Source organism: Scyliorhinus torazame, chromosome 15 (genome assembly GCF_047496885.1).
Source record: "Scyliorhinus torazame isolate Kashiwa2021f chromosome 15, sScyTor2.1, whole genome shotgun sequence".
Lineage (NCBI taxonomy): Eukaryota > Metazoa > Chordata > Chondrichthyes > Carcharhiniformes > Scyliorhinidae > Scyliorhinus > Scyliorhinus torazame.
The window spans coordinates 9386233-9412420 of NC_092721.1; the positions used below are offsets into that span (position 1 = coordinate 9386233).

At 48.5% G+C, this 26188-nt stretch overlaps 1 protein-coding gene across 1 annotated transcript in view; it reads left to right on the top strand.

The window, feature by feature from the left end:
* Positions 1-26188, top strand: part of nalcn (sodium leak channel, non-selective) — a 282172-nt gene that overhangs the window by 166581 nt on the left and 89403 nt on the right. Inside the window, exons 19-24 of the mRNA XM_072476568.1 lie at positions 5895-5996; positions 8282-8351; positions 13258-13349; positions 13451-13573; positions 23922-23978; positions 24849-24969. Of these exons, the coding sequence (XP_072332669.1) occupies positions 5895-5996; positions 8282-8351; positions 13258-13349; positions 13451-13573; positions 23922-23978; positions 24849-24969 (565 nt within the window). The remainder of the gene's footprint in view (positions 1-5894; positions 5997-8281; positions 8352-13257; positions 13350-13450; positions 13574-23921; positions 23979-24848; positions 24970-26188) is intronic.

Genomic DNA, 26188 nt, shown 5'->3' on the forward strand with positions numbered 1-26188 from the left:
GAAACTTCCAAGCTATTAAGTCTATGTGTCCATTCTCTTCAAGATGTAAATTATCTGGAAGAATTGATACTTGAGTACTTTCCACAAGACGTGAAGGCCATTCACCAACCTGTTCTCGGACCTGTTTGCAGCCAACAGCCAATGGAACAGGGAGGGGGGCCCACAGAGAGACCACAAGCACCAACGAAAGGGAAGAAGGAGTGGGGGGGAGGGGAAATAGGAAGGGAGGGAGAAAATAAGGAGGCACTTACACCGATCCCTCCCCCCCGATAGAAAGTTTGTAAATACATGTAGTAGATGAGGATTGATTTATCACAATGTAATATATGTGTCACTATATGACCTTGCTATGTATGAAAATGAAAAAACAATAAAAATAATTTTTTTAATGAACTGATTCTGTGTTATTGGCTCATTTTGGAAGGAAGTGTTCTTACTGGAGGAAAGTGCTGAGTTGCGTTGTTGCCGCAGTCAAACTGCTGTCTTCTCTGGGACTATCTCCAAGAGGATGTGATGAGTCATCCTTGTCAACTCAAAGAGGTAATTTTTCAGCCTGCCTTGAATATCTCAGTGAATTTGACCAGCCTCCCATTTGAAAAGTTATCAATATTGTTGCTCAGGGAAGGCCAACTTTTTCACGCTCAGAACCTACGATGACTTCATCACTATAGTGGCAGAGCGACTCAGAAACCAATTCGCCAATGAAGTCAAAGATGCCAAACACTATTCCATAATAGTTGGTTCAACACTAGATGTGAGCCATGTGGACCAATTAATGTTAATTTTAGGATATGTGACCAGCGATGGTGAAGTCATAGAGTGATTTCTCTGTTTTATCCAGCTACAATCCCACACTCTGGAGACAACTGTTTTGGAAATCATGGCAAGTTTAGGTTTGGCCATCAGAAATTGCCGTGGGCAGAGATTTGACATTGCTGTAAATATTGTAGGAAAATGTGATCAGTTACGAACCTTTGACAAGTTGACCTAAACGGACGATTGAAAATACACCCTTACAAGATTTTATCTACGCTGATGTTATTGATGACTTTGTGAATAAAAAGCGCAGAAGAAAGTCCATCTAAGTTGCCCTGGGTTGCAAACAACTGATGAAGCAAGAAAATCTAAAGAATTCTGTCCCTCTACCATGTTCTCCAGGCTGGGCTGATGTATAATGGCTAGCGGTCACACGCAAACAGTTATACGTTGTGAGTAACCATCATCTGCCATTGCTCTCAATGCTGGCCGTCAGGAAGTCTCTTCTCTTCTGGACATAGAACGGAATCCTGCCAGCAAAGCCACTAACATTTGCCATTAAGGCCACTGGTATTAGACTTGGGCTGGACATTTCACTTCATTGGAGTATTTGTTGCTGCACTGGACTTATTCTGGCTCCTTCTGTTCTGCACTGTCCTGTGCTGTACTGTAGTCATGTCATCAACTGATTTCTCCATCCACTTGCTCATCAGCCAGTTCGCGTTTGCTCACCTCAAGACACACAGAGCACAAAACTGACCATCTCGATCCTCAGGCTAACAGCGGGTAGGCTTGGATTTAAATTAATCAATTATAAGCTTGTTCTCACACATGAAAGAGCACTAAAGCAGTTAAGTAGTGATTTTGGATTTTTGTGACTTGCATTGTGTGAGCTGAGGGTGGGCGAGGTCAGGAAGTCATTGATGCCATTGGGACCGTGGCTTGACATCATTGGGGGTGGGGCTCCCGCTGGCGTGGGACGCGAACCTTGATGTCGCCAACAACAGGGCCTGGAGCATCTAAGGCGCCAATTCCGTTTTTGCCCTATGATGGATTTTCCGCCGCATCAGAAATCAGTCGGCGGAGCATCCAGCCCACTTAATTTTTCCTCTCTTAATCAATTTCTTTGTCCTCCTTTGCTGAATTCTGAATTGCTCCCAGTCCTCACTGGGATCACTGGGATGTCTTCCAGGGGCCTGTATAAGATGGACGGGTTACACCTAAACTGGAGGGGCACCAATATCCTGGCTGGCAGGTTTGCTATTATGGTTCTGGTGGGTTTAAACTTATTTGGCAGAGGGGTGGGAATCAGAACAATAAGCCAGCAAGTGTAGAGACTGGAGATGAGCCTGGTACCAGGGCCAGGCTGGCTAAGAGGAAGGGCAGGCTGAGGGAGGGTGAACTCAGCGGGCTTGGAGGTCTGGAGTGTATCTGTTTCAATGCATGGGGTATAATAGCTAAGATAGATGAACGTAAAGCTTTGATTCATACGCGGAACCTGGATGTGGCTGCTGTAACGGAAACTTGGTTAAAGAAGGGACAGGAGGCTAAATATTCCAGGATATTATTGTTTTAGGCGAGACAGGGAGGAAGGTAAAAGTTGGGGAGTTTCAATACTGGTTAGAGAACATATTACAGCTGTACAGAGGGAGGACACCATGGAAGAATCAAGTAACGAGCACTGTGGGTAGAGCTCAGAAACAGGAAGGGGACAGTCACTATGATGGGGGTGTACTGCAGGCCTCCCAACAGCCCACAGGAAGTTGAATAACAATATGTAAGCAGATTCTGGATGTAGAAATAATAGGGTTGTTGTAGTGGGAGACTTAATTTTCCTCATATTGACTGGAAATCCCTTAGGGCTGGGGGTCTGGATGGTGAGGAAATTGTTAAGTGTGTCCAAGAAAGTTTTTTGGAATAATATGTGGATAGTCTGACTAGAGAGGGGGCTATATTGGACCTAGTGCTAGGGAACGACCCCAGCCAGATCATCAAAGTTGCAGTGGGGGAACATGTGGCGAGCAGTGACCACAATTCCGTTAGCTTTCGGATACTCATGGAAAAGGACGAGTGTTGTCCTCGGGCTAAGGTGCTAAACTGGGGGAAGGCTAACTACAACCAGATTAGGCAGGATTTGGAGGCTGTGTGGGAGAGGCTGTTTGAGGGTAAATCCACATTTGGCATGTGGGAGTCTTTAAGGAGCAGTCGATGGGAGTGCAGGACTGGCATGTGCCGGTAAAAAGGAAAGGCAGGAAAGGCAGGATTCGGGAACCATGGATGACCAGGGAAATTGTGAGTCTAGTCAAAAAGAAAAAAGATGCATACATGGAGGTACAGGCAACTAAAAACAGTGAAGCACTTGAGGAATACAAGGAAAGTAGAAAAGAGTTTAAGCAGGGAGTTAGGAGGGCAAAAGGGGTCACGAAATGTCCTTGGCAGACAGGATTAAGGAGAATCCCAAGGCATTTTATACATATATTACGAACAAGAGGGTAACTAGAGAAAGAGTTGGTCCACTCAGGACAAAGGAGGGAAATTATGTGTAGAGCCAGAGGAAGTAGGTGAGGTCCTTAATGAGTATTTTGCATCGGTATTCAGAAAGGAGAGGGAATATTGATCGGTGGTGTCTCAGAGGGATCTGTAAACACTTTAGAACAGGTCGGTATTACAACGGAGGAAGTGTTCGATGTGTTAAAAAACATTAAGATGGACAAATCCCCAGGGCCAGATGGCATCTATCTCAGATTACTGAGGGAGACAAGAGATGAAATCGCTGGGCCTCCAAGAAATCTTTGTGCCCTCATTTGCCACGGGTGAGATCCCAGACGATTGGAGGAGAGCCAATGTTGTACCACCATTTAAGAAGGGTTGCAAGGATAATCCAGGTAATTATAGGCCAGTGAGCTTGACGTCAGTGATAGTGAAATTCTTGGAAAAGATTCTCAGAGATAGGATCTATGCACATTTGGAAGTGAATGGTCTCATTAGCGACAGACAGCATGGTTTTGTACGAGGGAGGTCATGTCTCACTAATTTAATTGAGTTTTTTGAGGAGGTGACAAAGATGATTGACGAGGGAAGGGCTGTGGATGTTGTCTACATGGACTTTAGTAAAGCATTTGACAAGGTCCCTCATGGCAGGCTGGTGCAAAAGATTAAATCACATGGGGTCAGGGGTGAACTAGCTGGATGGATTCAGAACTGGCTTGGCCATAGAAGACAGGGGTAGCAGTGGAAGGGTGTTTTTCCGAATGGAGGTCTGTAACTAGTGGTGTTCCGCAGGGATCAGTACTGGGACCTCTGCTCTTTGTAATATATATAAATGACTTGGAAGAAAACGTAGCGGGTCTGATTAGCAAGTTTGCGGATGATACTAAGATTGCAGGAGGTGCGGATAGTGATGAAGATTGTCGGAAAATACAACAGGATATAGATAGGCTGCAAAATTGGGCAGTGAAATGGCAGATGGAATTTAACCCGGACAAATGCGAGGTGATGCATTTTGGTAGATCCAATTCAGGTGGGAGCTATAAAATAAATGGCAGGACCATCTGTGCATAGAAACACGGAGAGATCTGGGTGTGCAGGCCCACAGATCCTTAAAAGTGGCAGCACAGATGGAAATGGTGGTAAAGAAACCATATGGCATGCTTGCCTTCATAGGACGGGGTATCGAGTATAAAAGCTCAAAAACTATGTTACAGTTATATAGAATGTTGGTTAGGCCACATTTGGAATACTGTGTCCAATTCTGGTCACTACACTATCAATTACGATGAGACGAGGGTAGAATGTAATCGAGGCTTTATTACACAGAGATGTGTGGCCTCCTACAGCAGCTTACGAAATGGCTGCTGTTCGGAGAGCACACACATTTATACTCCGCCTCCTGGGTGGGGCCAGCAGGCAGGAATCTACCCCGTACCTGTAGTACAGGGGCCTTACCGTAATACCCATATATACAATATAATACAACAGTGGTGACTACCACACTACCAGAAGGACGTGGAGGTTTTGCAGAGAGTACAGAAAAGGTTTACCAGGATGTTGCCTGGTATGGAGGGTATTAGCGATGAAGAGAGATTGAATAAACTGGGATTGTTCGCCCTAGAGAGACGGAAGCTGAGGGGCGACCTGATAGAAGTTTCAAAATTATTAGGGGTATAGATAGGGTAAATAGTTGGGGGCTTTTTCCCAGGGCGGAAATGACAATTACAAGGGGGCACAAGTTCAAGGTGAGGGGGGAAAGGTTCAGTGGGGATGTGCGGGGGAAGTTTTTTTACAGAGAGGGTGGTGGTGGCCTGGAAGGCACTGCCAAGTGAGGTGGTTGAGGCAGACACGTTAGCAACCTTTAAGACTTATCTGGATAGGCACATGAACAGACGGGGTATAGAAGGATACAGGCGGTTGGTCTAGATAGGACACGTGATCGGCGCAGGTTTGGTGGGCCGAAAGGCCTGTTGCTGTGCTGTATTGTTCGTTGTTCTCAGACTTGCTACTTTTTCTAGTAACTTTTCTGACTCTCTTTTGAATTTAATCCCATCCTGAGTTTCTTTTGTTAACCATGCCTGGGCCGCTTTTCCTGTTGTGGTTTCTTTTGTGCCAGAGAGGAATGTATAAATATTAACCATTGCCAATCCACCATCGTGCCTCTCAATGGGGTTCCCCAATCTAACTTCGCCAACTCACACCTTTGTACTTTCCTTTGTTTAGATTAAGGACCCTACTGGACCCCATTCTAACGAGGGAGATTGTTCCTGATGTTTTCTAAAAGTCATTTCCAGTCATTTAAAATCAGATTGCTCTCAGCTGGCGAGATGTAAATCCTTTTTTTTTTTTTTGTGACAAGGCATTTTCTGCTGCATCAGTCAGAATTTGCCAAGCTGCCAATCTGAAGGACACCGAAGAGCATTCTCTGAAGCAAAAGCGCTCAAAGAAAATTGATCACATTTTTAAACGCGGCCCAGCGACAACCGGGATTGTGGAAGAGTTTGACTTAGGCAAAATGAAAATGAGCAGAACGTCGCGGGGGGGAAGAAATAAATTTTACAAAACAAATTGTGATTGAGTGTCACAAAGGAAAACTGTCGAGGGCTCAGTTGAAGATGAAAATATATTTGTGTGAATTTGCTTTGCAGGGCCTGCATTCGTCAGCGGATGTTGAGTGGATCTTTTGAAGGCCAACCTACAAAGGAACGTTCCATCTTAAGCGTCCAGCACCACATTCGTCAGGAACGGAGGTAAGAGCACAGGCACGCTGATGGCTGCACTTCACAATATGTGAGAAGGAAGGGCGGTGCAGTGTCACAGTGGTTAGCACTGCTGCCTCACAGCGCCACGGTCCCGGGTTCGATTCCCGGCTTGGGTCACTGTCTGTCCGGAGTCTGCACGTTCTCCCCGTGTCGGCGCGGGTTTCCTCCGGGTGCTCCGGTTTCCTCCCACAGTCCAAAGACGTGCAGGTTAGGTGGACTGGCCGTGCTAAATTGCCCTTAGTGTCCAGGGATGTTCAGCTGAGGTGGGGTTATGGGTATCGGGCGGGGGAGTGGGCCTGGGTAGAGTGCTCTTTCAGAGGGTCAGTGCAGACCCGATGGGCACTGTAGGTATTCTAAACGACCTTAGTGACGATGAGGGTCCAGTAAAACCACAGGCGTTTCTGGGTCAACACTTCATTGTATGCATGTCAAAGATGGCCAATCCAGAATACTTGGTGTGTTTATGAATGGAAACTATGAAAGTCACTTGATGGGTTAACGAGCTTATCATCAAACCTTAGATCCTTGAATCACTCATAAATCCATTAGTGGGCTCAGTAGGATCCAGAGAGTGGACAGAATTTGGAAATCACTGCCACAGGGAGTGGTTAAAGCAAATACAATGGATGGGTAAAGGCGAGGGAGGAATTGTGCTGACGGTGTGGAATGGGAAGTGGTTCTTGTTGAACATAAACACCGCACAGACCAGCTGGGTGGAATGCCTGTTCCTGTGTTGTAAATCTTGATGTACATTCGTCGTTTAGGATATTTGGGACCGGGATCCTCAGCCCCACGTTCTGGGCAGAGGGCTGCCTGTTTTTGACTGTGAAGGGTGGAAGGGGACGAACAACTCTACAAAATAATTTTGGATACTGATGTGACATTGACACTTGATGACCGGTTTCCAAATGTAACCTGTCACTGTATTCCAACCTTTGTTGAGATGGGCGTTTATGTTGAAATCGCCTTCTGTCTAAGCAATGCTGTTTTTTAAAAAAGTGCGCACCCGCTTTATAAATCGCACACCCGCATCACTGCACCCCACCCTGTTCACTCTGTGAATTAAGGTTACATTTGTTTAGCTGGGGGGGCGCTCACTGGATAATGACTTGTCCACCTTTACAGAGACTCTTTCGCCAGCCCCAGTTACATTATTTTAATTCGCGAGGTTTCCTTTGTTGTTTTGCCTTAGTTACAAGGGCTCCTTTCAGGGGCTGTTATTAGCTAATTAGTTTGATCATTGTTTGCTCAAACTGACGCAGGTGCTGGGGCTGTGGAGTTAAAAGATGTGCATCTACACTGTTCCACCTGGTGAATAAATCTAAAGCTCAGGGCTGGGTTTCACACGCCCCTCCGGGTACGTTTTCCATGGTGGTGGAGGGCTGGGGTTGGGGGGGTGGGGACGTGTCGGACCACATAACATTGGTCAGGTGGCTAAGCCCACCAGCTGCCCATAAACCCCCCGAGCTGAGCCCTGTTGTATGGGAGGTGTGCAGGCACAATGTGAATGAATAAATAAAGGTCAATTAGGTTAATACCCAGCCTATTGACCCCAATAAAATGTAGTGCACACCGTAACGCGGCTGGGGAGGGCAGTCGGACGGGATTGGGCAGGCCCATTTTCATGACTTACATGAAGAAAGACGGAGAGGAAACGGGAGGAACACATCTAGGGGGTGCCCTATGTGCATGAGGGGCACCGTCTCCCGAGATGGCACACTATCCTTCCTTAACATGCCGCCTCCCCGACAGAACCCAGCACCCCCCTCCCACCATCCAAAGCCCAACCCCGGGTTCGAGGACCCCTCCCTGCCCAAGCGCCCTGGCACTTAACCCTCTGGGGCATCCGTCACCTTCTTCATCCTCTTTCCTGCAGACCGAGCGGGGTCCACGACTGACCTGGGGGCGATCATTGGCCGTCAGCTCCCGAGGGCGAGACTTCCTGTCGGGTGAGGGTCCTACTGTTAGCTAATTTAGCCACCCGCCCTCAGTGAGGGGCAGGCAGCACAAACCCCCCCCTCCCTCCCGCCACCCCCCCCCCCCCTGGAAAATCCTGCCCTAAATAAAGATCAACTTCTGCTCCCCTCCTTCACCAACTGGTTGTCAGATATTTAACACGCACAAGCCGTTACAATACCAGGAATCTGTAATTGTACCTACAAAAATAATGTCATTTTTTTTTTTACTATGCTTTATTCACCTGGTTGATATCTGTGGCTGAGGATGGTGTTTATTTGAATACAGTGCTCTGATTATTGTTCCTGACATTGCAGGTCCCTCCGCCATGGATCAAGTAGTCAGAGAATCAGCCGAGGGAAATCATTGGAAACGCTGACACAAGATGTGAGTGGGAAAATAACCTTGGCTAGACATACTGCTCGTCCTCCACTGCTGCTAGCATGTTTCCATGACTACGGAAGAAAGAGCTTAAATCCAAGACCAGGAAATAAACATTGAGAATACCAACAACAAGGTGTTGGGCCAAATGTTCCTGTCAGATAGCGCTGAGCTTAATGGTTCCTGCCATATGTGATTGGTGACAACAGCTTCAGATGGAGGCAGATGCACGGCTGCTCGTGGAAGTCCAGATATTAATGCCTAAGCGGTACCGCTGCACCGTTAACGTCACAAAAACAAACACAGGCGGGGAGGGAATCTCCAACACCCCCCCCCCCCAGCTGCGTGTTTCTTGGCAGCAAGCGGCTCGCTGGCGCCACCAGTCAATGGGATTGCCCAGTAAGCCACCCCAGGCCGCCAGGAACCCCACAGGCAGGGGCGCGCTGCCAGCGGGAAAATAGAATCCCAAGGGCCGGGGAATTCAAGCCACCATCTTATTGTCTGCCTCACCATTGAATTTGAATGGGATGTATAGACGTCGCTATGTCAGCGTTTATTGCCCATCCCTAATTGCCCTTGAGAAGTTGGTGGGTGAGCTGCCGTCTTGAACCGCGGAGGTCCCCCGTGGTGTAGGTACACCCACTGTGCTGTTAGGGAGGGAGTTCCAGGATTTTGACCCAGCAAAACCTATGACCACAGCAGATGTTGATCGTTGAGCAAAGCAAATTCCAGAGGGTAACTGGCTGACGGACCACAACGCTGCATTTTTGTATTCTGAAAATGAGAAGAAACCTACTGATCTCCCTGGCAAGAATTCCAGGACCCGTTTTGGGGATTTAAAAAATTATTATTTCCTGTATGAACAGGTAGAAAACCTATGCGCGCAAGATTACAGTTACACAGTCTGACAGAACATCCCCCCAAAAATCCGACTTGGTCAGGCCCACAAGTAAACACCTTCTGGGCAACACCACCTGATAGATGTTCAGCCAGAGAAATCCAGTAATATTACCCCAGACAAAACGTCTGTCAATGTTGTGCAGGTATGTCACCCAAACTCTCAAAATCCCTTCCACTCTGCTGTGGAAATCTTTTTTTTTCCAAAGATAGTTTATTTGATGTATTTCCAAATATGTACAGAAATATTAAGCCAATGCAAATGAACCGTGATGTACTATCATATCATAGGGCAGCACGATGGCGCAGTGGGTTAGCACTGCTGCCTCACCGCTCCGAGGTCCCAGGTTCGATCCCGGCTCTGGGTCACTGTCCGTGTGGAGTTTGCACATTCTCCCCGTGTCTGCGTGGGTCTCACCCCCACAACCCAAAGATGTGCAGGTTAGGTGGATTGGCCACGCTAAATTGCCTTTTAATTGGAATTCTTTTTAAAAGTAAGAACATATGTAACAATATAATAACATAACGTGGCAAACCCTATGTATATACAATCCCACCTACTCCCCCCCCAAAAAAGTTTTTGTCCAACATTACCCTCAACCCTCCCCTTCCCCCAAAGAAAAGAAAGAAAAGGACACGACCCGCCCGCGACGTTTTAGTGCATCTTGGAAAAGTGGAGAAACCCTTGTCCACCCCTCTAATGACAAACTTAATCTTTTCCAAGTGGAGGAATTCAGCTCGGTCCTGCAACCATGCCCCAACCCTTGGCGGTTCCGGGTCCTGCCAACTCGGCAAGGATCCTCCTCCGGGCTAGCAGGGAGGCGAATGACACCGCAAACGCTTCTTTCCCCACCAGAACATCCTGATCATCAGACACTCCGAAGATTCCTACCCACGGGGACGGTATTGCCTCCATTCCCCAAAACCCTTGACAGTGCATCTGTAATGCCCCTCCAGAACCCCACCAGCTTTGGACATGCCCAGAACATGTAGGTATGGTTCGCCAGGGACCCAGCACACCCCGCACGCATTGGTCACCCACTCGAAAGAAGAATCGGCTCATCCTGGCTGTCGTCATTCGCACTCTGTGCACCACTGTGATTGGATTAGGATTACTCTTGCACATGGGGAGGAAGTATTAATAAAACACAGTGCCTCCCTCCAAATCCACCCCCCCCCCTCCCATTTTAGCCGAACATCCTCCATTGGTCCTTCCTCCATTGTGGCCAGTTTTACAGAGATATCAGAGATCTCGTCCTCTGAGTAGAGCCTATCCTGCAGTCTCGGGGGCGGCAATATTGAGAACAAACCCACCTCCTTTCTCATAAAGTCCCTAATTTTTTAAAAACAAATTTTGAGTGAGTGCCCAATTCTTTTTTATCCAATTAAGGGGCAATTTAGCGTGGCCAATCCACCCACCCTGCACCTCTTTGGGTTGTGTGGGGTGAGACCCACGCAGACACAGGGAGAATGTGCAAACTCCACGCGGACAGTGACCGAACCCGGGTCTTCGTCACCATGAGGCAGCAGTGCTAACCACTGCGCCACCCTGCTGCCCTAGAAAGGCCCTAATCGGAAGATATCTGAACCCGTATCCGTTTGGCAACTGGTAAACCCCCACCAGCTCCGGCAAATCCACAGATTTACCCCGACAAACGGTTCCTCAAAGCATCTAATCCCCAGCCAGTCCCATTCTGGCAATGGCCCCCTGGCCCCGCGGCGTACTCTGCGGTCCTGCCGATTTTAGGGTCCCGGAGAATCGCCGAACAGGCGCCAGGCCCGATTGCGCCGTGAAATTGGATTCTCCGCCCCCGTGCCGGCTGCGATTTTGTGTTCCACTTAACCCCCCCCACCCCACCCCCGTTCAACACCACTCCATTCCCCAGCGGGCCGGAGAACCATCACCAATAGCTCGAAAGTAAGAGCAATGGGTCTTGTCCGACGCCGCAGAGCAGAGTGCTTAGAGCTGACCCCATTGGTCAGGATGCTTGCCTTAGGGTCTTGTACAATAATCTGACCCAGTCTACAAACCTCTGACCAAACCCAAACTGTTCCAGTACGTTGAGCAAGTATGCCTACTCACCACTTTCACCTCCTTCCTCTCTCTAGGCATCATAATCACATCCAATAGCCTCTGTACATTTGTCGATAATTGCCTGCGCTTAACCAAACCCATCTGGTCCTCCCCAACCGCATCCGGCACACAACCCTCAATTCGTTTCGCCAAAACCTTTGCCGGACGTTTCGCATCAACGTCCAATTGTGAGATCGGCCAGTGAGATCAACACTGTTCGAGTTCTTTATCTTTCTTTAGAATGAGCGAGATAGACATCTGAACAACATGAGGGGGGAGCTCATTTCCAGCACTTCAATATACATCCCCACCAACATGGGACCCAGCAGCCACTCAAACTGCTTACAGAATTCGGCAGGAAACTCACCAGGGCACAGGGCTTTCCTGGACTGCATCGACCCCACACACTCCATCACCTCCCTCAGCCCTACTGGAACTCCCAGCCCTTCCACCCTCGGAAACTCCAACCTATCCAGAAAACATCTTCCCTCATCCCCCAGTGAGGGTTCCGACCAGTATGGTGTCCGATAAAAGGTCTCAAAGATTGCAATAATCCCCTCCGGCTCTGTTACCTCTTTGCCCCCCTCATCCCTCACCCTACCTATCTCCCTCCGCCTGTGCGCACGGCTCGAGATGAGCTCTCCCCTAATCACAGCTTTCAGTGCCTCCCGCACCATACTGCCGGAAACATCACCCGTGGCGTTCTGGTCCACGTAATTTCGAATGGCCTCTTCTATCCTCTCTCAAATCCCTTTATCGGAAAGAAGTCCTACATCCATCCTCCACTGGGGCTTCTTGGGGGGGACGCCCTCTCTGGCTGTAGACCCACCCAGTGCAGTGTGTGATCAGACACCACAATTGCCGAGTATTCTGCCCCAACCACGCCCAATGTCTTCCCCATAAGGAAAAATCTATCCGTGAACAGCCCTTGTGGACATGAGAACAAAAGGAGAATTCTCTCGCCCTAGGTCTCTCGAAGCGCCACGGATCCACCCCTCCCATAAGCTGCATGCACCCCGACATCTCCCAGCCATCACCAGCAGCTTCCAGGGTCTGGAGCATGATCGGTCTAACTCAGGGTCCAGCACTGTGTTAAAGTCCCCCGCCAAGAATCAATCTGTGAGCATCCAAATCCCAGATCGTCACCAGAACCCACCTCATGAATGCCACTTCATCCCAGTTTAGGGCACAGATGTCGTCCACACCACCAGGGAGCCTTCCAACCTCCCACCCACCAGTTCAAATCTACCACCCGGATCGGTCTACAGTCTTTCCCGCTGTGACGACCACCTTCTTTCTGATCAGCATTGCCACCCCTCTCGTCTTCATGTCAAGCCCTGAGTGAAATACCTGACCCACCCAGCCTTCCCTTAGTCTCGTCTGATCCGCCACTTTCGAATGAGTTTCCTGTAAGAATATTATGGCCGCCTTTAGATTCTTCAAATGCGTAAACATGCGTGACCTCTTAACGAGTCCATTTAACCCTTGAACATTCCAAGTCACCAACCGGGTTAGGGGGCACCTGTTTCTTATGCCTGGTCACTTGATTGTACAGAACTTGAGTATTGCTGTTAAAAGAGGCATGCTGTCAATGTTTTTCATCTTGCACATATCAGAACAGATTTACAAGAATACCAAATCTCAAAGGAATGACAGTTTATACTGAGTGACAAGAGGGTGCTGATTGGTTGGCAAGTGGACTCTGATTGGTAGCAGCAACACCTCCTCCTTGGCAATGCCTGCACCAATCAGAGCCCACTTGCCAACCAATCAGCTTGCTCTTCTCATGCAGTATAAATTGTTGGTCCCTTTACTGTTGTTTTTCTTCTGTGAATTCTATCCTGATGGTTGCAAGACGATAAGATCCCCCATGTATTAGGCTTTTGGTTAGTGTACATTTCTCGCAATGCGTGGAAAACCATTTTCTCCATCTCTCTCCAGCACTCCAGCACAGTCCGATATCGAAACGCCCAGAGGGAAGACAGCGAAATAAAAATGATTCAGGAAAAGAAGGAGCAAGCTGAAATGAAACGGTAACTTTGCTGCTCTCTGCAAACATTGCCAGTTCTGTTTCATCTCCCAAGAAACATTTGTGCACAGCGTCTAAAATTTCCCATCTAACCTCTTTGTTCAGCAAGGTTCAAGAAGAAGAATTGCGCGAAAATCATCCTTATTTTGACAAACCTCTCTTCATAGTTGGTCGAGAACACCGATTTAGAACGTTCTGCCGCCTGGTCGTGAGGGCCCGATTTAATGCGTGAGTCTCTCTCTCTGCAGATGAAAATGTTTTCCACTCTGCTTAGACTTTGAGTCCAGAATTTGCTTAAAATAACCTGTGTTTAATGGTCTCCACCATTATTAATGTGGAAACAAAATTGGTGATGTGGGTGAGATTGCTGTGGACAATTTGCTTAGCTCTGCCGTCAAATTTCCCAAACCGGCACCTCAGCCTCAAACTCCCCATGTTTCAGGAAATCGCTGCATCTGTGCATTAATTACCCAATAAACTCACCGCAGAAAGTTTAAGACTGGTTGGTATTTATTTTTCTCTCTCTCTCTGAATCCAGTTGTCCTTTCCCTGGAGAAAGTCCAGAGTGATTCCCCATTTTGAATGGGACTAGGCCCCAGAGTGCTCCTCGCAGCTCTAGCTGCCGATACGGGGCTCTGCATTTCCGGTGACGGATCCCCCCCCCCCTCCAGGGCGGCTGGGTCCGCAGCCGCCACCTGAGCTCCCGCCGGGTGGAACCATGAGTGAACTAAGCCGGCGGGAACTCGGCCAGTCCAAGGCGGAGAATCGCCACCGGGGCCTCATTCAATGACCGCGCGCACACAACTGGCGGCGATTCTCCGGGAAGGCGTCGGACCCGATCGCGGGCCTGATGCCCCATTCTCCGCCCCCCGTGCCAAACGCGATTTCGGCCCGGAGGCTCGGAGAATCCCTCCCCTGATTTCTCTTTTTCTCCTTGATCGGACTCTTAATTCGCCCGATCTCCTTGGCCGCCGCACCTCAGATTCTTTCTCAGTCCCTGATGCTCATTGGTTACGGGGATAGACTATTGGTACCGTCATTCGCTGAGCTCCCAGATGCCTCCCCCCCCCCCCCCTCCCCCCGCCACCCCTCAGTGCGCTGTTCTCAGCTCACACACCCATCGAATTACAGGGTGAAATAGATGTGGGGCTGGATCTGCGATACCGGCAGAGAAATCCGCGATCGGGCGGAGAATCCGCAGTCATCAAAAAGCGACCACATTCGGACTTCCGGTGGCGGCCATGGAGTAAACGGTCGCACATTCAGCAGCTCTCGCCCTGAGTGTTTTTTTTTAATGGTGTTTAAGCCGGATTTTTCAGAAAATTTCTCAACATAAGTTGATCAAAAGAAGAGGAAAAGGAGGTGACCCTCAATTTATGGAATCGTGTCCAAATAAGAGTCGGACAAGGAGAAACCAAAAGATGAGTGAAAGCAAGGCTCAGAGGTTATCGAGCTCAATGGTAAAAAGACAAATTGTGTTCACACTAGCTCACTGGTCGATGGAGCAATGAGTCGAGTACCTGGATGAGAAGTTGGCCCGACATCGCAAGGGGTGTACAGAAGACATGACCCAGATGATAGCCTCGATTAAGGAGGTGGTTGATCGGGTGGAGGAGAAAATGACGACCTAGGGACAGGAGATACTAAAGTTGCAGGAGCTGGCGACTGAACGAGAGGAGGAGTCCACTGCAATGGCTTTCGAATTAGCATTCTACAGGACAGAGAGAAACGACTGCTGGATAAAGTAGAAGACTTGGAGAACCGGTTTCGCAGGCAAAATATCCGAATCGTCGGGCTGCCAGAGGGAAAGGAGGGTTCAGATGCAGGAGCATATGTGGGGAAGATGTTGCAGGAGATGGTCGGGGCCGATGCGTTTGACAAGCCGCTGGAGGTGGACCGGGCACACAGGGTGCTCGTACGTAAGCCCCAGGGTCGTGAGCCCCCGAGGGCCATGGTGGTGAGACTACATCGATTCCTCGACAAGGAGCTTATCATGAAGTGGGCCAGGCAGATGAATTGGTACATGTGGGAAGAATTAGAGATCTGGGTGTACCAAGACTGGGGACCAGCACTCGCAAAGAGGTGAGAGCAAGTTTCAACAAAATTAAGGCGGCCCTGTTTGAGAAAGACATTAAATTCGGACTGTTATACCCGGCGCGTCTTTGGGTGACCTACGAGAACCGGGAGCTGTACTTTAATTCTCCGGAAAAGGTGGCTACTTTTATGAAAGACAGTAATCTAGCTGAAGGACTTTGAAATTCTAACTGTGGTGGGCTGAGTTTGGGGGAAGGGATGGAGTGGCGGGGAGGAGAGAAAAATGTTTCTGTGTTTTGCTTTGTCTTGTTTAAAATTTCAGTCTTTTAATTCTGTGAGTTAAGTTGCGATGTTCGAGAAGAAAAGCATTTTGGTGTTTTATTTTAAATTTCTTTTCTCTCGTTTCTTTTCTCTCTTCTTGTGTAATTTGATTTTGATTTATTACTTTATGTACTGGATCATAGAGGAAAGAACTTTAAAGTTGCGAGTGAGTGTGTTATTTTCTGTGAGAAAGATGGTTGATTCTTGCATGCATAATTTTGCTTAAGCTGCTTGAACCTTCTTCTATTGTGTTTGATTCTCTTTGAAGGTAATGGGACTGATAAGAATTGGTCAAAGGGGAGGGATAGAATCTGGCAATCTGGTTTAACGACTTTTAAACTCAAACTGTGGTGGTCTGAGTTTGGGGACACGGACGGGGAGGCGGGGAGGAGAGAAAAATGGTTCTGTGTTCTGTTTTGTCTTGTTTAAAATTTCAGTCTTTTTAATTCTGTGAGTTAAGTCGCGATGTTCGGGAAGAAAGGTTGTTTTTTTTCTCTTCCTCTTGTGTAATTTGATTTTGATTTATTGTTTTACGTACGCGACTTTTAAGTTGCGACGGGGTGTTTTCCTTTCTGTTAGAAAGATGGTTGATTCTTGACGGCATAATTTTGCTTAAGCTGCTTGAAGCTTCTTCTATTGTGTTTGATTCTGTTTGAAGGTGATGGAACTGATAAGAATCGGTTAAAGGGGGAGGGGTTTGCCTCGTTGCCTGTGTGTTGGGGGAGGGTTTGTTTGCATTTTGGGATTGTTGTTACTGTGTTGAGTGCTGTTTTATTGCGAGGTGTGATTGAATCTGGCAGTCGGCAGGTTTTCTGGCGCCAGAGGGTGGGAGATGATGAGCTAGCTGGATAGCTGGTTCACGGGAGCAAAGTGGGGGGAGAGCTGAGGAAAGACGAAGTGGGGGGGAGGGGTGCAGGAGGGGGGGGGGTACTGCTGACAGGTAAGGGACAGCTAGGAGACTGGAGATGGAGATCAGATGGTTGTCGCCGCCGAGGGGTGGATCAAATGAGGTTCGGAACACAGGCTAGGAGCTGGCCTAGGAAAGGTCATGGTTGACCGACAGGGAAGGGGGGCAAAAAGCCCCCCTACCAGACTGGTTACATGGAATGTTTGTGGACTGAACGGACCGGTTAAGAGAGCTTGTGTGTTCGCACACCTGAGACAGTTAAAAACAGACGTGGCTCTGTTACAGGAGACGCACTTGAAGCTGGGAAACCAAATTAGATTAAAGAAGGGATGGGTCGAGCAAGTGTTTCACTTAGGACTGGACTTTAAAACAAGGGGGGTGGCTATCCTGATTAATAAAAGGGTGACATTCGAGGTGGGGAGGTTAGAGGTAGACCCGGAAGGCAGATTTATTATGGTTAGTGGGAAGGTGGAGGGAATGACAGTGAATATATATGCCCCAAACTGGGGTGATGTCGCGTTTATCAGGAAGGTGCTGGGGAAGATCCCAGACCTTGACTCGCACCGGCTGATCATGGGGGGTGACTTTAGTTATGGGCCAGGGTTTAGAGAACCCCAAATTGTATCATGGAGTTCACCTGACCCACAACTTTTAATAGATTGTGGAATGGGGAGCACACGGCCCACTCTACAGGTGTGGTACAGCAGAAATGGAAAATATTTTTTAAAGCAAAACAATGTTTATTCCATGAACTCAAGTTAACCTTTTGAAAACATACAGTGAGCATCTTAGCAACCATCAATTCAAATACAATCCCCAAAGAATGCAACACTAAGTAATCCTTTAAGCTTTCCTTTGAACATCCATAAGACTTAAAACACCTTTCAACAGAAGCACATCAGGTTTACATTCACTACTGAGAACATTTATAATTCTGAATTCACCAAATGATCAAGAGATAGTCTTTTCATGGCAGAGAGATCAACAGTACACCTGCTCTGTCTGGCTTCAGCTGACAGATACCCCAGCTCCACCCACTCTCTGACATCACTGCAGTAGTAAACACCCATTTCTTAAAGGTACTCTCACTACAGATATTTATATACACACCCATTTATAAACACCCATTTCTTAAAGATACTCTCACATGACACTTTAATGCGGTCCTGGACCCGAGGTTGTACCGGTCGAGTGCTAGGTCGGGGAAGCTATCAGCAATGGCAAAGGAACTGCGGGGCTTCATGGAGCGCATGGGAGGGGTGGATCCGTGTAGATTTGAGAGACTAAGGAGCAGGGAATATTCATCCTACTCCCATGTACATAAGGCGTACTCCAGGATAGATTTCTTCGTGCTAGATAAAACACTGTTAGCAGGGGTTGAGGACACTGAGTACTCAGCAATTGTGGTCTCAGATCATGCACCACATTGGATAGACCTACGGGCAGACACGGGAATGTCCCAGCGCCCACAGTGGAGACTAGATACAGGGCTGTTAGCGGATGAGGAGATCTGTGAGCGGGTGAGAGAGGCCATTCGGGGGTACATAAAAATCAATGACACAGGAGAGACTGCAACTGGGGTGGTCTGGGAGACACTGAAAGCGGTCATTAGAGGGGAATGTATTTCGATTCGAGCCCACAGGGATAAAACAGAGCGGTCGGAGCTGGACAGGTTGGTAGGAGAAATCTTACAGGTGGACAGGAGATACTCGGAATCTCCAAATGAGGAGCTCCTGAAGGAGCATCAGAGACTTCAAATGGAGTTTGGGCTCCTTTCCACAGGAAAGGCGGAGGGTCAGCTGAGGAGGGTTAAAGGGGCAATATATGAACATGGGGAGACAGCGAGCAGGATGCTGGCTGAGGAAACAGGAGGCGGCGAGAGAAATAGGGAAAATAAAGGATTTGAGAGGGAAAACGGTGACGGACCCGGGGGCGGTGAATGAAGTGTTCCGGGAATTTTATAGCCAGCGACAGAGCCGGAACCCCCAGATGGGAGGAGGGCATGAATCAATTCCTGGGGAGGTTAAAGTTCCCGAAGGTAAATGAGGAGCTGGTGGAGGCCCTGGGAGGCCCGATTGGGCTTGGGGAGTTGATAGATGGACTGGGGGCGATGCAATCGGGTAAAGCCCTGGGACCTGATGGATTCCCAGTGGAATTTTATAAGAAGTTCTCTGGGTTACTGGGGCCGCTCCTGGTTAAGGCTTTTAATGAGTCCAAGGAGCTGGGAGTACCCCCCCCCCCCCCCCCCCCAACGTTATCACAGGCATCAATCTCTCTCATCCTGAAGCGCTCCAAGGGTCCGGAGAGCTGTGGGTCGTACAGGCCAATCTCCCTCTTGAATGTAGATGCCAAATTATTGGCAAAGATCCTGGCCACTCGAATCGAGGATTGTGTCCCAGAAATAATTGGGGAGGATCAGACGGGATTTGTAAAGGGCAGACACCTGACATCCAACATTAGACTGCTTCTTAATGTAATTATGATGCCAGCGGAGGGGCACGAGGCTGAGGTGGTAGTTGCCATGGACGCGGAGAAGGCTTTCGACCGAGTGGAATTGAAGTATCTATGGGATATTTTAGGCAGGTTTGCGTTTGGGCAGGGATTTGTGGAGTGGGTCCAGCAACTGTACCAGGCCCCGGTGGCAAATGTAAGAACTAACCGAGTTCGGTCAGAATACTTTAGTCTTTGACGGAGGACAAGGCAGGAATGCCCGCTCTCCCCATTACTGTTTGCCATGACCATAGAACCTTTAGCAATGGCTCTGAGACCAAAGTATACCTGGAGGGGAATAGTGAGAGGGAGGATGGAGCACAGGGTTTCTCTCTATGCGGACGATTTGTTGCTTTATATCACGGACCCAGTGGGGGGATGACCGAAATCATGGCGGTATTAGGAGAATTTGGGCGATTTTCAGGCTATAAGTTAAATATAGGAAAGAGCGAGATGTTCGGAATCCAGGCACGGGGGCAGGAAAGGAGGCTGAAGGAGCTACCTTTTAAAGTGGTTGGGAAGAGTTTTAGGTATCTGGGGATTCAAGTGGCCAAGGATTGGGGGCAGCTTCACAAGTTAAATTTGGGCAAAGCAGTGGATCAAATGAGAAGGGATTTTTGTAGATGGGACATGCTCCCACTGACGCTGGCGGGGAGGGTTCAGACGGTGAAGATGACTGTCCTTCCGAGACTGCTTTTCTTTTTTCAGTGTCTCCCGATTTTTGTCCCAAAGGCTTTTTCAGAAGTATGAATGTGGCGATATCGAGGTTTATATGGGCAGGTAAAACCCCGAGAGTAAAGAGGGTACTCCTGGAACGGACCCACGGGGAAGGGGGATTGGCATTCCCGAGCATTATTAACTATTACTGGGCTGTCAACATATCGATGGTCAGGAAGTGGGTAGTGGGGGAGGGGTCAGTCTGGGAGCGGATGGAGGCAGCATCCTGCAACGTTACGAGTCTGGAGGCTTTACTGACGGCGCCCCTGCCGTTCCCGCCAGCTCGGTACTCCACAAGTCCTGTGGTGGTGGCAGCCCTGAGAGTGTGGGGGCAATGGAGGCAGCACATGAGACTGGAGGGGGCTGGCGTGTGGTCACCAATCTGTGACAACCACCGGTTTGTCCCGGGGGGACTGGATGGGGGCTTTAATGTTTGGCATTGGGCAGGGATTGAGAGGTTTGGGGATCTATTCATCCAGGAGGGCTTCCCGACCTTGGGGACATTAGAGGAGGAGTTTGATTTGCTGGGTGGGAATGGGTTTCCGTACCTTCAAGTGCGGGACTTTGTACGGAGACAGGTCCCAAGTGTGGTGTTGGGTGCTCTGATGCACAGATGAACCAACACAGTTGTATTTGGTACAACTCTATTTTATTTTAACTTCTATATACAGTTCGTTCTGGATACTCTGCACATTGTGTCTCCCTGAGCCGGTCAACCATGTTCATATGTTTTGGGCATGTCCCAAACTGAGGGAATTCTGGCAGGGATTTGCGGATGTTATGTTGGAAGTCCTGGAAGGTAGGGTAACTCCGAGTCCAGAACTAGCAATATTTGGGGTGTCGGTGGATCCGGGGGCAAAGGGGGGGAGGGAGGCTGGTATCCTGGGCTTCTCCTCCCTGGCGGCCCGGAGACGGATCTTGCTGCGATGGAGGGACTCGGAGCCCCCGAAGTCAGGAGTGGGGTCAGCGATATGGTCGGGTTTCTCAGTCTGGAGAAAATCAAGTTTTCTTTAAGAGGATCAATACAGGGATTGGCCCGGAGTTGGCAGCCGTTCATCGATTTCCTTAACAAAAACTGAACGTCAGCAGTAAGGGGGAAAAGGGAGAAAAGGGGGGGGGGGAGGAAAATAGGAGGCATGGTAATGTTAAATAAGGACAGGGAACTTAGTGTACTGGTAATTGGGGATAGGGCATAGACATGGGGTACGTGGTTTATTGTTTGTTGTTAGTTTTAGGGGGTATTTTGTGCGTTGACACGCGCGGTTGTTTTAGAAATGTCAACATGTTAAATTGTGAAAATTACAAATGCTTCAATAAAATATTTTCTAAAAAAAAAAGCGACCGCATTCCATTTCCGATGCTCCGCTCCCCCACTGGTGGCGGCATCAAGGTTCACGCCCCGTGCCAGCGGGAGAATGCAAATAGGTCAAATTCAGCCATTTCCATCCTGATAATGGACTAGGGACCGGATTCCGCTCACCTCCGGGATTCTCCAGTCCTCTGAAAATGAAATGAAATGAAAATCGCTTATTGTCACGAGTAGGCTTCAATGAAGTTACTGTGAAAAGCCCCTAGTCGCCACATTCCGGCGCCTGTTCGGGGAGGCTGGTACGGGATCCTCTGGGGCAGGTAGGTGCCAGCGTGGTCCTGGCACAGTGGACCTAGCGGCTGATCAACGGGGTAAGGCTTTAATTTAGGTGTCCCCAAAGTCCATTGACGGCCCCTTTCTCCACAATGCAAACCCTGCCCACCCCAACAGACCCCCCCCCCCATCAGAGACCCCCCCACCAGAGAATCCCCCCACCAGAGACCACCGAACAGACCGCCCCATTAACAGAGACTCCTCCCCCACCAGAAACCACCTCATTATAAAGACCCCTGCCTCTTTTCCTCTGCAGAAAACACTTTACTGCTTTTGATGTGGTCAAGCGCTGTCAATCATAGCTGGATGTTTACAAACATTGCGGTTAGTTTCACAGCAGATTATGAGATCCATTCAAGCATGAAGGGAAATGAAGTTGACCAATTCAGACAGGTGACTATTCGGAAGCTGTCAATCGCAACCTGGTACAAGCAATTTTTCATTGATGTGAAAGATCGGAGGGGGTTTAAACCCTGGAGAAGTGGTTTTCGCTTTCTAGGAGTTTACAGATGCTGCTTTCTCTGCCTGAGGCTCCAGGTGTAGGGGACAGGTGAGTTGTAAAGCAGTGATTTATTTTTCACTGTCTCTGTCTGGACAACTCTGTAGTTTCCAGACAGGGGTCTCTGGAATGGGGGGAGGGATCTCTGTGGGGACTCCCTATGGGGGCGCTCTGTTGTAGGGATCTCTGGTGGGGGTTCTGTTATTGGGGTGCTTTGTTATGGGGGTCTCTGATAGGGGGGGATGAGTGAGGGGGTCATGTCACCCTCGTACTGTGAGTGGGGGGAGGGGTGACCCAGCCAATCCCATGGTTGGGGAGGGGGGACAGAATTGGATTTCTGGGGGGGGGGGGGTGTGCAGCTACCGAACCTTGCGATGGAATCCCTCGCAATCCCACCATGCAGAAATTTGCCTGGCAAGGGACAGTGAATCGCCTCTGGGCTCCGCTCCCAGCTCGAATGCAAATCAGAGACGATTCATCTCTGGCGGGAGAACATCTCCCAAATGGAGAATCCAGCCCACGATCTAAAGAGTGCAGGAACTCCTGGGTGCTCAACATGACAAGTCCAGCAAATTGTGGACCAGTGTGTTTATAAAGTCCTGCGTTATTGTGGTTTTTTTGTGAAGATTATAAGGCACATGGGCAACACTGAGGATTGACAAGAAAAATTCAAGCAATTTGCTAAAGACCGAGCTCATCGGCAAACCAAACATTTGGACTGAACCAATGTGGGGAAAAGTTGTTGGTTTTGCCGGATTCTCCGGTTCTCTCACCGCGTGTTTCTCAACGACACATGAATGAAAGATTGCTTGTACCAGGCTGCGATTGACAGCTTTCTGTCTGTATTGGTCAACTTCATTTCCCTTCACGCTTGAATGGATCTCATAGCTTGCTGTGAAACTAACCGCAATGTTAGTAAACATCCAGCTATGATTGACAGTGCTTGACCACATCAAAAGCAGTAAAGTGTTTTCTTTGACCGAGCTCAATGTAGGCATTGAGGACTTGCTGCTTGGTTTCATATAAAACAAAAATGGGCAGCACGGTAGCATAGTGGTTAGCGCAATTGCTTCACAGCTCCAGGGTCCCAGGTTCGATTCCCGGCTGGGTCACTGTCTGTGCGGAGTCTGCACGTTCTCCCCGTGTGTGCGTGGGTTTCCTCCGGGTGCTCCGGTTTCCTCCCACAGTCCAAAGATGTGCGGGTTAGGTGGATTGGCCATGCTAAATTGCCCTTAGTGTCCAAAATTGCCCTTAGTGTCCAAAAATTGCCCTTAGTGTCCAAAATTGCCCTTAGTGTCCAAAAATTGCCCTTAGTGTTGGGTGGGGTTACTGGGTTATGGAGATAGGGAGGTGTGGGCTTGGGTGGGGTGCTCTTTCCAAGAGCCGGTGCAGACTCGATGGGCCGAATGGCCTCCTTCTGCACTGTAAATTCTATCTATCTATCTATCTAAAAACAGTTTGGATTTATTGTCTTCGACATAGCAAAATGTTCCAGTGTGCTTCACCAGAGTGAACTCAGTCAAAGTTTCAATTTGAGTCACATGAGGAGATCTCAGGCCAGATTGTCCGGTTCTCTCGCCGCGTGTTTCTCAGCGACACACCGTTCGCTGCCGGCGGGGAAATGAATCGCAACGGCTGGGGAATTCCGGCCATTAGCATCAGTGGCCAACCGTTTGGGCAGAGAGTTATGGATTAAGGAACGTCTGAACGGAGGGAAGCGAGACAGAGAAGTGAAGAGTTTTACTCATGGATTTCCAATGCCCGAGCTTCGGGTCCAGGCAGCTGAAGGCTCTGCCACCAGCGGTAGAGCAACTGAAACCAGGGGCGCTCAAGGGGCCAGGATTGGAGGAAGTTGGGGGTCTTGGAGGGCCGGAGGAGGTGACACAGGTGGGAGGTTGAGAGGCCACGGAGGGATTTCAAAAGAAAGATCGTTCTCATATGTCACAACCTGGTTGTTATTTTACAGATCAAAGACTGATCCCATCACAGGAGCCGTAAAGAATACCAAATACTATCAACTGTAGTAAGTTTATTTTCTGGCCTACTTCTTGTTCAATTTGAACAGTTCGCATGTTAATTAAATCAAAGACGTGTGACTTCATAATTTATGAGGTTTTTTTCTTATTGGTGGAATGTGGGTGTCGCTGGCAAGGGCACTATTTGTTGCTCATCCTTAATCACCCTTGAAACTGCGTGGCTTGCTGGGCCATTTCAGAGGGTAGTTAAGAGTCAAACACTGTGGATCCGGAGTCACATGTAGGCCAGACCGGGGAAGGACGGCAGATTTCCTTCCCTAAAGGACATTAGTGAACCAGGTGGGTTTGTACAACAATCGATGATAGTTCCATGGTCACCATTACTGAGAGTAGCTTTATATTCCAGGTTTATTTTGTTTAAATTCAACCAACTGCCTTGGCGGGATTTGAACCTGGTCCATCAGTCTCAATCCAAGACTCGATTCACATCGCATTTTCTGGGGAGGGGATTATCTCCAAGGCACGGGAAAGCTGCGAAATCCAGGAAAGAGGCATTACTGGCTCTCCCTCCGATCCCTATCCCGGCCAGAGAGTGCGATGCTGCAGACTGAAATGGGCCAGAGGGGAAGTAAATCCTCGGGATGGTGCAGTACAGAGGGAGGTCATTCGGCCGACTCTGTCTTTGAAAGAGCTATCCAATTAGTCCCAATCACCAGCCCTTCCCCCATGCCGTTCCCCTTCAGGTAGTTAATCAATTCCCTTTGGAAATTTACTGTTGGACCTGCTTTCAAGCACTCATTCCCGATCATAACTAATTATTAAATGAAAAGGACCCTGGTTTCTCTATCAATTATTTTCAATCTGTGTCCCCTGATTACCGACGCGATAATCTGATCATGTTTTGTACTATCTGATAGTGATTTGCTTGGATTAGTCACATACCTGGACTGGGTAATGATTGTCGTCACAATCTGCTCGTGTATATCCATGATGTTTGAAACCCCTTTTACGACAGTAATGCACACACCTACTTTGCAGGTAAAGTTACGTAAGTAATACCTCTGCACCTAAATCCATCCAAATCTTACTTCCGCCATCATATCAAAGGTTCAAATGCGGCATGTGTAATGGAATGTGGAGCTTCCTGTTTGAAATCCCGTGCCCCATTTCCACCCGTTCCTTCTTCAATTGCTTGTCATGGCTCACACCAGTGACCTTGTGGCCGCACTCTCACTTGTCAGTCAGAAGATTATGAGTTCATGTCCCACTCCAGAGGATAAATCCAGGCAGTGCTGAGAGACCGCTGCACTGTACGAGGCGCTGCCTTTTGGGTGGGACATTAACCCGAGACCCCTTCTGTCCTGGCAGAATGTAAAAAAATATCTCACACTACTATTTTGAAGAAGATGTCTTGGCCAACATTTATCCTTCAACCAACATCACAAAGAAATTATCGGGTCGTTATAACATGGCTGCTTGCGGGAGCTTGCTGTGCACAAATTGGCCGCCAGGTTTCCTATATTACAACAAGTGTCTACACTTCACAATTATTTCATTGGATTTAAAGCATTTTGCGATGCCCTGCTGTTGTTGGAGCGTCTACATAAATGTCAGTTCTCTCTCGCTTTTAATGTTAGTGGTAGTTATAATATTTTCTAGGAAGAATGTCAAACTGCGCCCAGCGAGTGAGATGCCTCATCAAATGAGGTCGATAAATTTGGCCTCCTGATTTTCCAATCATGTAAATTAATGACCAGAAAATCATGCAGAGCACATGCCTGAATTATTTTTGTCTGCTAGTCTGTGTAACACTGTTAACTGCCAGTATAACCAACAGAAGGTCCATTATCTCCATCTGTTTGGTGACGAATGCTTGAAAGAATTAATTCTTAGTCCATTTGAAAACATCTCCCGTACAAAACATAAAAACAAAAATAAATATAATCCCACATGACACTATTTGTGTTTACAAGGAGCTGCACGGTGGCACAGTGGTTAGCACTGCTACACCACAGCTCCAGGGACCCGGGTTCAATTCCGGCCTCGGGTGACTGTCTGTGCGTAGTCTGCACGTTCTCCCTCGTGCCTGTGTGGGTTTCCTCCGGGTGCTCCGGTTTCCTCCCACAGTCCAAAGTGTGGATTAGGTGGATTGGCCATGCTAAATTGCCCTTTGTGTCCAAAATAAAGGTTAAGTGCGGTTGCTGGTTTGCGGGGATAGGGTAGAGGTGGGAGCTTAGGTAGGGTGCTCTTTCCAAGA